At 38.2% G+C, this 13,639-nt stretch overlaps 2 protein-coding genes and 1 long non-coding RNA gene across 4 annotated transcripts; 2 read left to right on the forward strand and 1 right to left on the reverse strand.

Annotated features, from left to right (window-relative positions):
• Window positions 1-1,844: 1,844 nt before the first annotated feature.
• On the forward strand, window positions 1,845-6,259 carry LOC112189938 (magnesium transporter MRS2-1). Of its 2 annotated transcripts, XM_024329336.2 has the most exons (7): window positions 1,846-2,166; window positions 2,323-2,394; window positions 2,665-3,284; window positions 4,901-5,029; window positions 5,128-5,460; window positions 5,562-5,609; window positions 5,939-6,259. In XM_024329336.2, exons 3-7 carry the CDS (start codon window positions 2,685-2,687, stop codon window positions 6,167-6,169), a joined length of 1,341 nt encoding a protein of 446 aa, XP_024185104.1. In that variant the 5' UTR covers window positions 1,846-2,166; window positions 2,323-2,394; window positions 2,665-2,684; the 3' UTR covers window positions 6,170-6,259. The 2 variants fall into 2 exon arrangements, with proteins under 2 accessions (XP_024185106.1, XP_024185104.1); XM_024329338.2 differs by lacking the exon at window positions 2,323-2,394 and having other exon boundaries at window positions 1,845-2,166.
• A 466-nt stretch (window positions 6,260-6,725) lies between these two features.
• On the reverse strand, window positions 6,726-8,391 carry LOC112189577. The gene is made up of 2 exons (XM_024328924.2): window positions 8,186-8,391; window positions 6,726-7,049 (listed from the first exon to the last, which is right to left on the reverse strand). Exons 1-2 carry the CDS (start codon window positions 8,325-8,327, stop codon window positions 6,955-6,957), a joined length of 237 nt encoding a protein of 78 aa, XP_024184692.1. The 5' UTR covers window positions 8,328-8,391; the 3' UTR covers window positions 6,726-6,954.
• A 2,074-nt stretch (window positions 8,392-10,465) lies between these two features.
• LOC121051471 lies at window positions 10,466-11,674 on the forward strand. Its single transcript, XR_005805799.1, has 3 exons — window positions 10,466-10,595; window positions 11,025-11,263; window positions 11,403-11,674. It is a non-coding gene; the product is annotated as an uncharacterized LOC121051471 (long non-coding RNA).
• Window positions 11,675-13,639: the final 1,965 nt, after the last annotated feature.

The raw sequence follows: 13,639 nt of genomic DNA on the forward strand, positions 1-13,639 counted from the left end.
TATGTAGCACTACTCTTTCTTAAAAATGGATACGTATTGAAAATTATGTGATTATTTATTTATTGATCACTTCCTGTGTTTAGCGTGTAACATGACTATTGGCCTAGATAAATTTTGAGTTAGATGAAAGAGAGTTTCTATTGGGACCTCCAAATCTGCTCACTTAACCTCACTCTGTTATGAATTATTAAATGACATATATAACCTACTATAAAATGACTATTAGGGACAATAATTATACTAAATTAAAAAATTGTTATATTTATTTTCTCTAGACTTTCTAATTCAATAATATTAGATTGCATTCTTTATTATTTTCCCTATCTATTTTCATTTTCCAATTTCACTACGTACTCATTAAATCATTCATATATATATATATATATATATATATATTAAGAAATAAAACTATGATTAAGATAAAAATGCATGATATGCATATTGAACGCATATTGGTCAGGGAGAACAAAAGAAATTTTATTATGCCCTAAATCTAAATCTATCTATTATATTTGTAAAAAGAAGAAGAAAAAAAAAGAGCTAGCAAATAAAAATAAATAAAAAAATATTTAAATAATTAATCAGGAGGTACAGAAAATAGAGAAACATTAAGAAAAAATGATTAATCTTGTTTTTTTTAACAGCTAAAAAAGAAAAAGTAAATAAAAAAAATCACATAATAGTTCATGTTATTTTATTTTTATTAATTTTTAAATCTCAATACCTTGTGTTTATTTTTTTTTTATTGGATAAGAGATTTATATTATCTGATTAAGGAATGGAGATGTAATTAAAATTTATAGAGTAATTAAATCATTGAAATGACTAAGTTTTTTTATTATAAAGATCTTAGTTTTTTTGTAAATTAATTATATGAGTGAGGTTATTTGAGGAACTTTAGTGAGGTTTAATGAGTATATTTAGTATTTGAAAATTTGATAGGAGGTGTAAAAAGCATAGAGGTCAAGTGAGTAAATTTGGAGGTTCCAATAGAAAAATGAAAATTTAGAATTTCTTTCTTTGTTGTCGTTGTTTTTTTTTTTTTAGAGAAAATTTAGAAAAATGTGGTTCTATTAAAACCTCCAAAGTCAATATTTGAAGTCCTTCATTTTTTGTATAATTTGGAACCCAATTTAACCCCTACGACACTGTTGTTGGGAAAGCTACCAAAGTGAAGGAAGTGTGTTGACGAATCAACCGCAATAGTCAATTAAACCAGCCCAAATCACCACAACACTTGATTCCCAAGATCCCAAACCACCGCAGCCTCTAACCACTCATAGACGAATCCGTCACCACCAAACTGAAGAAGACAAAACTTCCATTAGTTCACCAAGAACAAATCCGCGACTCTAGAAGTACAAGCTAGACTACGAGATCGGAGATCATGTTCTACTTGACAACGAGAAGCCAAAAAGCAGCCGCAGTTAACAATCACGAAACCCTTGGTTTCGAATAACTACTAGCACTAGATTTTGTTATCTATACAAGAATAAATGAGAAGAAAGATAAGTATTTGCCATAGATGCTAACAAAATCTAGAAGAAAGAAAGGGAAAAAAAGAAGAAGAAGAAGAGAATGTGCAATTTGGTGAAGGATAAAACATCCATTTAGGAAAGAAAAAAGTAAAAGAATATCTAAATAATAAATCGAGAGGTTTAAATAGAAACCACATTTAAAAAAAAAAAATTTGAGAAAACGAAAGTAGTAATAGAATGAGCTGGACCTGTTGATGCTAATAAAGTAAACCTGAGTTCAGGTCCACTTGACCCATGAGTGTAGGTGCAGACGTGTATTGTACGACCCATCCTAAGCGACTCATTCCTATGACACAAGCAAACAAATCGGTGTACAAAATCAAGAATATCAATTTTTAATAAGTATATATGAAAATAAAGAAATGATTAGCTTTTCGGAACCTGAATTTTCCTTTTTCCATATGATTCGATTCTTTGGTTCCTCTAACAAACAAACCACCTGATTCTGAAGTTTCAATCACCAGCTCTCTCAGTTGGGCACCTCAAAATTCTCTCTCGCTCTCTGATTCTGAATTTTTAGGGCTTCTTATCCCCCACGAAATTGATTCTCGATTCTTTTTCTTTTGTAATCCTTCAATTTCAATTCCTCTTCGTGAGCGCGACTCTGGTGTTGTTTCTCATTTTTCAGGTAATTCCTCTTCGTCTTGTATGTATTTACGGTCTGCAAAACTGGAATTCAGCCGCCGTAGATGTAATTCTTTGAGTTGAATGCTTCGATTTTTATGTGAATTTTGCAACTTATGATTGCGTTTCGGACTGCGTTGTGGAATTTTTGCTTTGACAGGTTGAGTGCTAGTCCTACATTGGTTGGGGCAAGTGTCTGCTAAGCACATCTGTATCTCCACTTAATTGATAGGTAGAAGTAGAGGAGTTTTTCGCATTCGTCTCGCATTGTTTGGGTTCTTGTGTTTCTCCACCTAATAGCTTATGCTTTAGGATGGATTCTTTAAGCGGCGTCGTTTATTTTTATGTTTTTGTGAGTTCTCATGAATTATATGTCATATTTCAGTATGTAGTTCATCATATTCAGCACACATTCGCTACGAAATAGATTACTATCCTAATGCATAAAAAGAGTAGTGTTATTGTAGGAGGTGTTTGAGAATAACATTTGTATGTGTTGCAGCATTTTGGAGCTCATAGAAGATGGATGACCTCAAGGAGCGGCTGCTTCCGCCGAAAGTTCCAAAACCTGCATCTGCTATAAACCTTCGGGAATCATCTTATCGGACATCGGCTTTTGGAAGGCAACCTTTTCACGGTGTGGATGTTCTGGGGCTGAAGAAGCGGGGACAGGGCCTTCGGTCCTGGATTCGTGTTGATACGTCTGGGAATTCTCAGATTATTGAGGTTGACAAGTTCACCATGATGCGACGTTGTGATCTACCTGCCCGTGATTTGCGCCTGCTTGATCCTCTATTTGTGTACCCCTCAACTATCCTTGGCAGAGAGAAGGCTATTGTAGTAAATCTAGAGCAGATTCGTTGTATTATCACGGCTGATGAGGTTCTGCTTTTGAATTCCCTTGATAACTATGTATTGCAGTATGTGGTGGAGCTACAGAAAAGGTTGACAACAAATGGTGTAGGTGATGTTTGGCAGTCTGATGGTTCTGACATGAGCAGGAGGAGGGGAGGTAGAAATTTTGATAATGTGTTTGGGAGCACATCTCCTGACTATTTGCCCTTTGAATTTAGGGCTTTAGAAGTTGCTCTGGAGGCTGCCTGTACATTCCTTGATTCTCAGGTGTGTGGAAGAGTACACTAATTTAGGTTCTCTATCTCTTATCATTATTAGATGTGTGGTGATGACTGTTTATATATTTCAGTGTTCTAAAAGTCACTAGGTGGTAGGCAGGCAGTAGTGAAAGGGCTAGCGCCTTATTGCTAAGGTGGAAATTAGGCGGGTGCATAGGCGGATATTATTTTAATTCTAATTTAATCATATAACATATAAATAAGTTTCTAATTCATACAAAAAACTACCGTTAGCAATAATTGATTGAAAACATGGGGAAAATGTTAAGTATACAATGAGTACTTACAAAAGCAAAAATTAGTTTTTAAGTATTTGATCCAAAAAAAAAAAAAATTTAATATTTTCTTTAAACCCAGCATGCCTAGGCGCCGCCTAGACTAGTTGAGGCTGCTGGTCACCTTCTAGCGCCTAGGCGACCGCCCAGAGGGATTGTTATCTGCTCAATACTTAGTATTCATTGACACCTTGCTCAATTAGCATTAAATTGCCATTTATTTTGTTGTGTTCTCATTTTTTCTACACTGCATTTGTTTCTAATTGATCCTATGGCTGAATTGTTTTTGAATTGAAAAGAACATAGTTTTGCTGTGATATTGGACTTTCTATTTAAAACACGTGTATATCTTTGTAGTTATCAAGTACAGGATGGGATAGCACTCATGAATCATGATATGTGCTTGTTATTTGTAGCTTTGCAATTACTGTTCAGGTTTTAGCTTTCCAGTTTTGATGATTAGTTTCAGATAAATTGGTATATATGGTTGTGTGAATCATTGAATTAAATGTTCAGAACCTTTTTCTGGTTTTGGCATGTTGGCAAGCGACAGTGAAGGCTTGGTCGGTGCAGTTTCTCTTTAATCAAAAGAGAGATTGTCTGCACACTATGCATTTTTTTTTTTCCAAATTTGAAGAGAATGGTATGCGTGTACCCTGAATTGTTTACCGGTGGATATGTCAACTTCCGCATAGCATTGGCCCGCATGAAAATCAACATATTGATTTGGGTTTCAGTGGTAATAGTGAAACATACATTCTACGACTTCCGCATACATAGCTTGAACATGCACATAGTTTAATAAATGAAGTAGGCTTTCAAATCAGTGGTAATAGTTACAGTCGTGTTTTTGGTACTGTGGATAGAGAGATAGGAGTTTTGACATTGGGGGAAGGGATAGAGGCGGGGGTTGGAGGCTTTGTGCCTAAGATGCATAATTTTTGGTCTTCCTTGTGGGTTTCAATCTCCTTGAGTTAAGGAAATCCCAACTTCTACTTGCATCCCCTCCTCTTCCTGTATCGGAGGCCTGTTGTAGTTTAGGAGGGATATATTATAATATTATCCTTATACTTAAAACGGATGTTATCTGCTAGTTTTGGTTTCCAATGGATATTATGTCCTATGTCTTGTATGGTTGTATGATCTTATAACAATGGTAAAATCTTGTGTCTTTCAAAAGTGATGCGCATTCCTTATTATATATTTCCAATAAGACCAATAATGCTCTTTAGAAACTTGGGACATGATTGGTAGTTTGAACTTAAATAGTTTCATGTTGGTTAAACACTCTGTAAGTTAGTAACTCACTGGTTAATCTGATATTTTGAAGGCAGCTGAACTGGAAATTGAAGCTTATCCATTACTTGATGAGCTTACGTCAAAAATCAGTACACTGAACTTGGAACGTGCTCGAAGATTGAAAAGCAGACTTCTTGCCCTGACCCGAAGAGTTCAGAAGGTATGGCTGTGGCATATTTATCTCACTTAGTTAGCTGCATTCTTCTTGAAATTCCAAATGGGACCAAAGTATACTTTAACCACTGCACATCTGTTTAGGTTCGGGATGAAATAGAGCAGCTCATGGATGATGATGGAGATATGGCTGAGATGTATCTCACTGAGAAGAAAAGTCGTATGGAGGCATCATTTTATGGTGAACAATCTGTGATGGGGTATAGATCTAATGATGGTATATCTCTTTCTGCTCCTGTTTCCCCTGTATCTTCACCTCCCGATGGTCGAAAACTTGAGAAAAGCTTGAGTATTGCAAGGAGTCGACATGAAAGCATGAGAAGTTCAGAAAGTGCTACAGAGAGTATAGAAGAGCTTGAGATGCTGCTGGAAGCATACTTTGTTGTCATTGATAGCACCCTGAATAAGCTGACTTCGGTATGTATACCACCTTTTCTATTGAACTTTGACATCACTATATGTAGCAATGACTTGAGGAGTGGGGTAGAATCTTATGTTATCTCTCTCGCATGTTTCAGTTGAAAGAATACATTGATGATACAGAAGATTTCATTAACATTCAGCTGGTATGTGCCTTGTTAATTTCTTTGCCTCCTTATTAAGTATTGTGTTTTTTTAACTAATTCCTGATGTGGTAGCAACTGAAAATAGAAGATAAAGGTGAAAAAAACATGTCTGGGTAAAACTGTGAGTAGGAGTATTGCTATATTAATTCCATCTGGAGGAAATCATTTCAGGATAATTGAGGGTTAAATTCTCAAAATTATTCAGCAACCGTAAAACTGTTCTTAGTTGGTTTACTGTGCTGCCTCAGATGTAGAAGTAAATTTCAACTTCTTTGATCTATGTATATTAGGGAAATGCAGAACTAACGTTGAAAAGTTTTTGCTTTCAGGACAATGTCCGTAATCAGCTGATTCAATTTGAACTGCTACTGACAACTGCAACTTTTGTGGTTGCGATATTCGGAGTTGTAGCAGGAATCTTTGGCATGAACTTTGAAATCGCATTGTTTGATGACCCTGCCGCGTTTAAGTGGGTACTTGTAATCACAGGAGTAACTGGCATCTGTATATTTTCTGCATTTGTGTGGTTCTTCAAGTATAGAAGACTCATGCCACTATAGAGACGTAAAATGAAACTTCATTGAGGCATTGAAATTAGAAGAAAATGAAATGATTACTATTCTCATTCTACCTTCTAGGTTAAGCGCAAAGTTGGCTGGTTGGATCAATTATTACATTTTGATACCAAAAGCAACTGAGAGATTCCATCAAATCCTGTAAATGGTCACATAAAATATAGGATTTTCTTCCCGGTCTTTGTTCTTGGGCTCTTGGACACTCTGAGCAGTGCTTCATTATTTTAAGTTGATATCGGAAACTCGAGAATAAGTAGGATACTTTAAGATGGAAACAACTCTTAGCACAAGCAAGCTACATTATCCCCATCTTGGTCATTTTGACTATTATTTTAAACTGTAATCTGGAGTTGGTTTCTTTTTATATGCCGCGATGAATATTTGGTTTAGGGAGAATGGAATTGTCTAGCTTATTGTTTTTACTACCACTCGCTCGCATGAATAGAAAAAACCAAATAGTTACAGTTTGCCAAGGTAAGGAAGGGCTAGACTACCTGAACATTCATGAAATTTAACCAAAGTAACTTCTACAGCAGCCGAATATGATAACGAACGATGTTTGCTTTTAGCTGGTTATTGAAATGTATTCCTCATTAAAATTATATCAAAAAGGACAGAAACAAAGAAAAAGTAGTCCATAAGGTTCATAAGGAGCCCCTCTTCTCAGGAGAGTGAAGGGAAACCACTGTGCCAAAAAAACAAAGACCTCTTGCATATTCCAACCCAGAAAACTCAAGAGGAAAGTTTACACACTAACAGATACGTTCACATCATTTAGCCGAAGATGCACCACTTGATGACAGTCTTTGGCTCCTTGCTTTATCAGCCTTTTCCAAGTAATCTTGATGGGATTGATGCTTTGCCCCTACAGAACACATTTGTAATAGATTTAGGATTTCAGCAGATAAATTGCAGCTGCAAAATCCCATAAATAACTAACACAGATAGCAGGTAACTAAACCAAAAGTCTGATGGTGGAGTATGAACTCATACAAGGAACAATCATAAATCATAATATCCAATCAGGGCCTTCCATGGAAACAGGAACATCTATTTCCCTACAATATAATCAAAACCAGTTCATCATGTGGAAAACAACAGTACAGAAGTTGCTGGCTTCTCCCCATTTTCCGTTTGCAACAACAGAGAATAACAAATTGCTACTGAAAATACATGTTTCCCAAAACATTTTATGACAACTTGCATATCATGAGCCTAGATACATCATCATTTTGAATTATATATACGATCATAAAGAGAAAGATTTACTATGTTGCATACTTTTACACAAATAAAAACAATACTACTTTCCTGTAGTCAAAGGAAAGGGTTTAAAACTCCATTAGGATGTAGTGATATCAATATTCCAAAACAAGGATTTACCCTGATCACATTTTTGGGAGAAAACCATTAGAATGTATTTGATATGACTAAATGCAATACATGACATGGATTTGAAATAACCATATGCAAGGACTCATTTAAAATTCATTGTATTTGTCTTCTAACTCAAACCTTGACATACACTGATTGCAATAGCGAAACCCCGCAATTTAACTTATAATGCAACCTTAATTCCCAGAATTGGAACCAGTCCATCCAATTGGGCCCTAATGTTACTTCAGTAGCTAGATAGCCATAATACCAATCGAATCGCTAACTGACAATATGAAGGAGACCGAGTTAACAGCGAACACAGAATTGATAGACAATGTGAATTGTGAAGTTTACCAGCATATGAATGCATCATTATCAGAGAATCAAATTCAAACTGAGGTGCGCAATAGGATGGATGTCGAAAAAGCACATGTTTGGCTAATTAGAAGTTTGTTTAGGAGAAACATAAACCCTAAACCCTAAAATTGGCACTCACATATGAATAGGTTTTCTAATTGAATGCCTTCTCTTTCATTTCCCTATCCCATCAAGAATCAAAACGCTGTCGTTTCTACCTAAACATAAGATTGAGGAGAGAAACAGAGAGAAGGGGAGAAATGAGACCTCGGTTCATGAGGTACCAAGGAACGGCGAAGACGGCGCTGATAAGAACGATGCCGGCCATGACGTGCTTCTTGTCGCCGCTGTACAAGTAGTGCTCCATCCTCGCTCTAAACCCCTTTCCACCTTTCGCCTCGCTACTCATCTTTGTTTCAATCACTCGCTCAAAGCTCAGGTCTGTCAAGTATGCGTCTTTGGGCTCGAAGGCCTAGTTGTTTCGCTGCCCGGTTGTTTCTTAACCACGTGTAAGGCACTTGGCCGCCCCCCTCGCCTCGCTTTTTTTTTTTTTTTTTTTTTAATCAATCTCAAGCCGGATTGTGAATTTCATTCCTTGCAAGGCAAAATAGCAATTACATACCCTTTTGTTGCTATCTTAGACAGACAAGAAGATGTGGTACATCGAAATAGGTCAACTAATTAGACATCTATTGCTCCATTATTACAAAGGGTTTTTATCATAGGTGGGGTGTGAATATTTTCAGACCAGACATAATGATATTTGGACTTTCAAAATGATCATATAGGTACTTGAACTTCCGAAACCACATCAATAAGGTGATTCCGTCTGTTAATGTCTAAGATTCAGTGGTAGCTAAATCTTGTTAACGCTAATCCAAACTCGGACCGCTACTGAAGGAGTTGTAGTGCTAGCGTCACCTGTCAAGTAAAATACAAAGGGCGTCAGAGGGAGACCGCGGTTGGTGGTCTTCTCTACTCCGATGCCTAAGTCAGTCAATGTATTTATGTTGACAGAATAACGTTAGGTAAGTAATAAATGCGTAGTTAATGAGGAGAGAGGAGTGGACTTTTATAGGTGAGGGATAGATTGATCTCTTCCTTGTTTTCGATGTGGGACTGATGTGCTTTAGTTCCCAGCTTCTGATGCTTCAGCGAGGTGATCATGGCGCGACGCGTGGCGGTGCGTCAACTGTGATCTCAGGCTGAGCCAAAGCTCAGGTGATAGCCTGTTTGGCGGTGTTTCCGTAGGTCACACCCTTGACAGTTGTTGGTGCCACTGGCGGTAGTATGAGTGTGGCTCATTGTACCAAATTATGCCTAGGCAAATGCCCATGTAAGTACAAGTCCCCCAAGTCCCTAGTCAAGGAGGGCTATCTTGGTTGGGGAGTTGCCTAGTAGTTTGAAGCGTTACTTATGCAAGTCTTGCGGAGCATAATTAGCGTCAGTGCGTTGTTAACCATGGACTTGTTCTAAGCAAAGGCTTTATACCCTTTCGGGTGGGCCGCTGTAAGGCCCCCTAGGGAGTCCCCCACTCCCCGGCTAAGAGAGGCCTCCATTTGGCTGGATGATTGTTTGATGATGGGAGCTACATAGAGTAGTGGGTGTTAAGTGGCAAGCCTAGTCTTTGATACCCAAGCGTCGGGGGTCAACAACCTTATCAGGGCCGTCGTAGACGTTGTTGACACTTCCCTTTACTCTTTCCCGGAGGAGAAAAGCTTGACTGCAATGGCGCGTAGCGGTCATTGACATTATGAGGTGTTGCCTTGTGAGAGATTCCGCTGGCAGGGATTTTCTTTCGTGCAAAAGTTCTGCAAGTGAGAAGTTCGGCAAGCAGGATTGCGCTTAGCAGAGACTTTCCCCTTGGAAAATTTGAAAGTGAGAAGTTCCGGTAGCGGTGTTGAGCTAGGCGGAGGCTTTCTCATAATATTTTGAAAGTGGAAGTTCCGCTAGCGGTGCTTCACTTAGCGGAGGCTTTCTCAGAAAATTTTGAAAGTGAGAAGTTTCGCTAGCAGTGCTTCGCTTAGCGGATACTTTCTCCTTGGAAAATTTTGAAAGTGAGAAGTTCTGCTAGCAATGTTGCGCTTAGCGGAAGCTTTCTAGGAAAATTTTGAAAGTGAGAAGTTCTGTTGGCGGTGCTTCACTTAGCGGAGACTTTCTCCTTTGAAAATTTTAAAAGTGAGAAGTTCCGCTAACGGTGCTGCGCTTAGCAGAGACTTTCTCCTTTGACAGCTTTGATTTTGATGGTTGAAAGGGATAAGCGTTATGTTTGACAGCGTCGTGTCGAGTGTCAACTGCTGGTTGGGTTGAAGTGTAGGTGCACGTATTTTTAGCATACCCGTCGTTTCGATATAAATGCTAGTAATTATTGATTGTGGTCGCCTCGGTTAATCCGGATAGTTAGTGAGATAGTGGGCACGTGGCATAATCTGGTGCAGAGCCTCTTCGTGATGGACGGCTCAGATTTGGCGGATACTGACATAAAAGAGGGGGAAACCCTGAACGTCTCCACTTTAACCTATACTTTGAATTTTTATCGTCTTCAACCTTCAAGAGAGTGCAACAGAGAGACTTGAGGTCAGAGCGAGGGCGTCGTGTTGGGAGGGAGACAGTGATCGAGGAAAGCCAAGCCAGAGCTCTGCAAGCACCAGGAATTCCTGCTTTTCACGCATTCAAGGTTGGTGATTTCTCTATTTCGATTCTTGCCTTGCAATTTGTGTTTCTGGTTCTATGTGAGGTTTGTGTTTGGGGTTTGTAATGGTGTCTGATACATGTATTTGAGGATCAAGTGGTTTAGGCACTGATTTTGGGTATTTGGGACTTGACTTTAGGGTTTAGGCACTGATGATTTTCCACACTCATGAAAAGTGTGGAAAATGTGGGACTTGACTTTTTGGGAATAGACACTGATGTTGCAGAAAATTCATCATTTATTTCATTCCCAAAATTAATTGAACTTCGTTTTTCTTTTCTCGGAAAGTGGAAAGTGTGGGAGGGGAGGCATGATAACTCTATTTCAGTGATGCCATCTCTTCATTCCTTAGAGATTCACTCCTGCTGTGACATACAAGTGCTAACAGATTTCTTGGAACTGGCACCTGTGCAGATTTTGACGATCACAAAGTGTAAACTTCTCCAAGAACATTGCCGGAAGGGGACAGGTAAAGAATGGGCCAAGATTGCACACATCCCATATATCAAAAATGATCTTGAAAACACCGAAAGAGATGACATTCCAGTTCTCAAAGATATTGATGAGAGAGAGGTGAAGTTTTTAAAGCCTTTCAGAAACATTGCATGAAGCAAAGTATGAGGGGGATCAACAGTCTCATCCAGTTGTTCCTGGTATCCTCTCTTTCCTTACTAAACTTGTTTAAATGCTTACTAAATATCACCAAAAGATCTTCTATCAACATATCTATTTTATGGTTAACTCATTCTGATAGATCTTTCATCCCGGCTATATCTGGTTTTATTTTTTCAGGCCTTGTATTAAATCAACTATGCATTAGTTCTATGTCTAGAAGAACGTCTCTTGTTGGAGCAAACTGGTAAGCAAAGGGCTTGCAGATCAAGAGTGAGCTGAAGGCAGAGTATGGTTCTCTTGTAGGTTGAACTTCACACAGTGCCTTCTGATGATATGCGAGTTTCTTTGCTTCTTAATGCTTATCCGGAAGTTATGTATGTACTGCAGTGATTGATAGTTGGAGTGATGAAAGGAGTAGATTGATGCTGGTTACTCACTTTGTATTACATTCCTACTACAATATATATTGTACTGCTGTATGTATTGTTTGTGAATCTGTGTTGATGCTTTCTGCTCAAATAGTTGAGTTGGTTGGACTTAGGAATGCAATATCTGTTTGTAACTGATACAGCTGCAAATTATGTGGCATAAGTCAGAGGTTGCTAACTTTAAAATGACAGCATTTATTGGTTATCTTGTGCGGCTAGCTTATTATATGAGAAAGCAAAAACTCTGTCCTTCTCCAACTCTTTTTGTCTCGAGGACTTCTTTAACCTACTATCAATGTATCACATGAATTGGTGTATTATGAAGCTGGTATTATTAGCTAAAACTCATATCGATCATCTATTAACATCTCAAGACAGCCAGAAAACAAAACTAACAGATAGGCATAATTGATTCAAACAGCTTTCTCACTTTAAATCCAACACTCCTAGCATATGAACAGTAAAAATGATATGCATCTTCATCATTATCAAAAATCATGCCTAGTTCAGGCTCCCCATATAATATGATCGGTCTGTTGGTGTCTCCTCCTGTTTGCTCAGTATCATCCGAGATATGAACGTTCTCAGAATCAGAACCTAAGTTAACACGATCAGTAGCTTCTTCAGTGTCATTAGCATTAGCACGGAAATCATCCACTTGATTTTCCACGGTGACAGTGTAAGCTTATGCATAGATCTTTAGTGAACCTTACAGCGTCATCCTATTTAAGAAAATTAAATTGAATTAACAAAATGCCAGGACAGGAAGCATGCAAAAGCTATATACTCCTACGAGCTATCACAATACTGAGAGAGCTCAATTACAGGCAGAGCTATGAACAAAGCATAATGACAAAGACAGGATCTTTCTTCGGTTTATTTTCTTTTTAGCTGATGATACTTAGAATAGATTCTCCAATTTCTTGTTGTTTTCCTCTTGGATCATCAATTAGACATAAAAACTTCAGGAATAATAAAATTTGAAAAAAAAAAAAAAAAAGACTTGCGCACCCACCTCCCCCCCCCCCCTCCAACCACGTTTTAGTAGAATATTAACTCAGATCATTTTTCACTAAATTCTCCAACCGGCAGTGGAATTGCAATTCTACAATGAAATATATAAATGCTAGGTTCCTAAGGGCAATCATATATAAGGAGCTCCCAGCGCAGATTAAACAAACAGAACACCAGCAAGAACCAAGCCCAAACAAACCAAGAAGGAAAATGAATCAGACCAACAAAATTAGAACCCACTAACCCAGTAAACAGAAAATCAGTCTTGTATTTGTTACTATAATCAAAATGAATGAGAATCGCATATACAAGATAAAAGATTAGAAATTACTTACCTTCAACTTCCAAGAGAAATTGCAGGGGATCGAACTCCAAGAGGGGAAGTAATTTTGAGCTCCATCTATAGGAGAAGCTGAAGAGAGACAAGTTAGTTTGTTGGGTGTCGTCCGTTTTGGAGCTCCTGTCTTGCGAGTTTTTTTTTTTTTTTTTGAGGGGACCGGAAGACTGATCTATTGATATAAAATCATATGACCTCACTCGATTAAGCATGAAGGGTACAAACACACCTCATATTACAATCGTTGCTCAAGTAGTGCACTGAATGCACATAAAAATGACTACTAGCCTAGACTACTGCACCTTGAACACTAAGAAGCTACAACACCAAAAAAATAGTACATCCGCCTAAGACCCAAATGGTGTACATCAGTACTGATCTTTGGACACATTGTAACGTCCTAGAGAAACAAGGTATACAAGGCCTTGGCCTATAGCACCCAATAAGGGAATTATTAAAACAAAAAAACAAGAAAAAACTCATGCAACAGTCCAACTGGCCCAAAAGAAAGCAATATCCAAGGCCCAAACCAGCCTGGCCATGCCCAGCCCAGCCCAGCCTCCACTTCCCTGTGCACCTGCTACATGCACACAACGACGATCCCACCACCACGACTCACAGTGATTGAGGGACTG

Source organism: Rosa chinensis, chromosome 2 (assembly GCF_002994745.2).
Source record: "Rosa chinensis cultivar Old Blush chromosome 2, RchiOBHm-V2, whole genome shotgun sequence".
Taxonomy (NCBI): domain Eukaryota; kingdom Viridiplantae; phylum Streptophyta; class Magnoliopsida; order Rosales; family Rosaceae; genus Rosa; species Rosa chinensis.

What these genes read in the sequence shown, in the direction of transcription:
- LOC112189938 (XM_024329338.2), top strand. Translation starts at nt 2,685, where the DNA reads ATGGATGACCTCAAGGAGCGGCTGCTTCCGCCGAAAGTTCCAAAACCT. An exon ending in CCCTGAATAAGCTGACTTCG is followed by an intron (nt 5,461 to 5,561) that starts GTATGTATACCA and finishes CGCATGTTTCAG; the next exon opens with TTGAAAGAATACATTGATGA. An exon ending in ATTTCATTAACATTCAGCTG is followed by an intron (nt 5,610 to 5,938) that starts GTATGTGCCTTG and finishes TTTTGCTTTCAG; the next exon opens with GACAATGTCCGTAATCAGCT.
- LOC112189577 (XM_024328924.2), bottom strand. Translation starts at nt 8,327, where the DNA reads ATGAGTAGCGAGGCGAAAGGTGGAAAGGGGTTTAGAGCGAGGATGGAG. An exon ending in TTGGTACCTCATGAACCGAG is followed by an intron (nt 7,050 to 8,185) that starts GTCTCATTTCTC and finishes TGTGTTCTGTAG; the next exon opens with GGGCAAAGCATCAATCCCAT.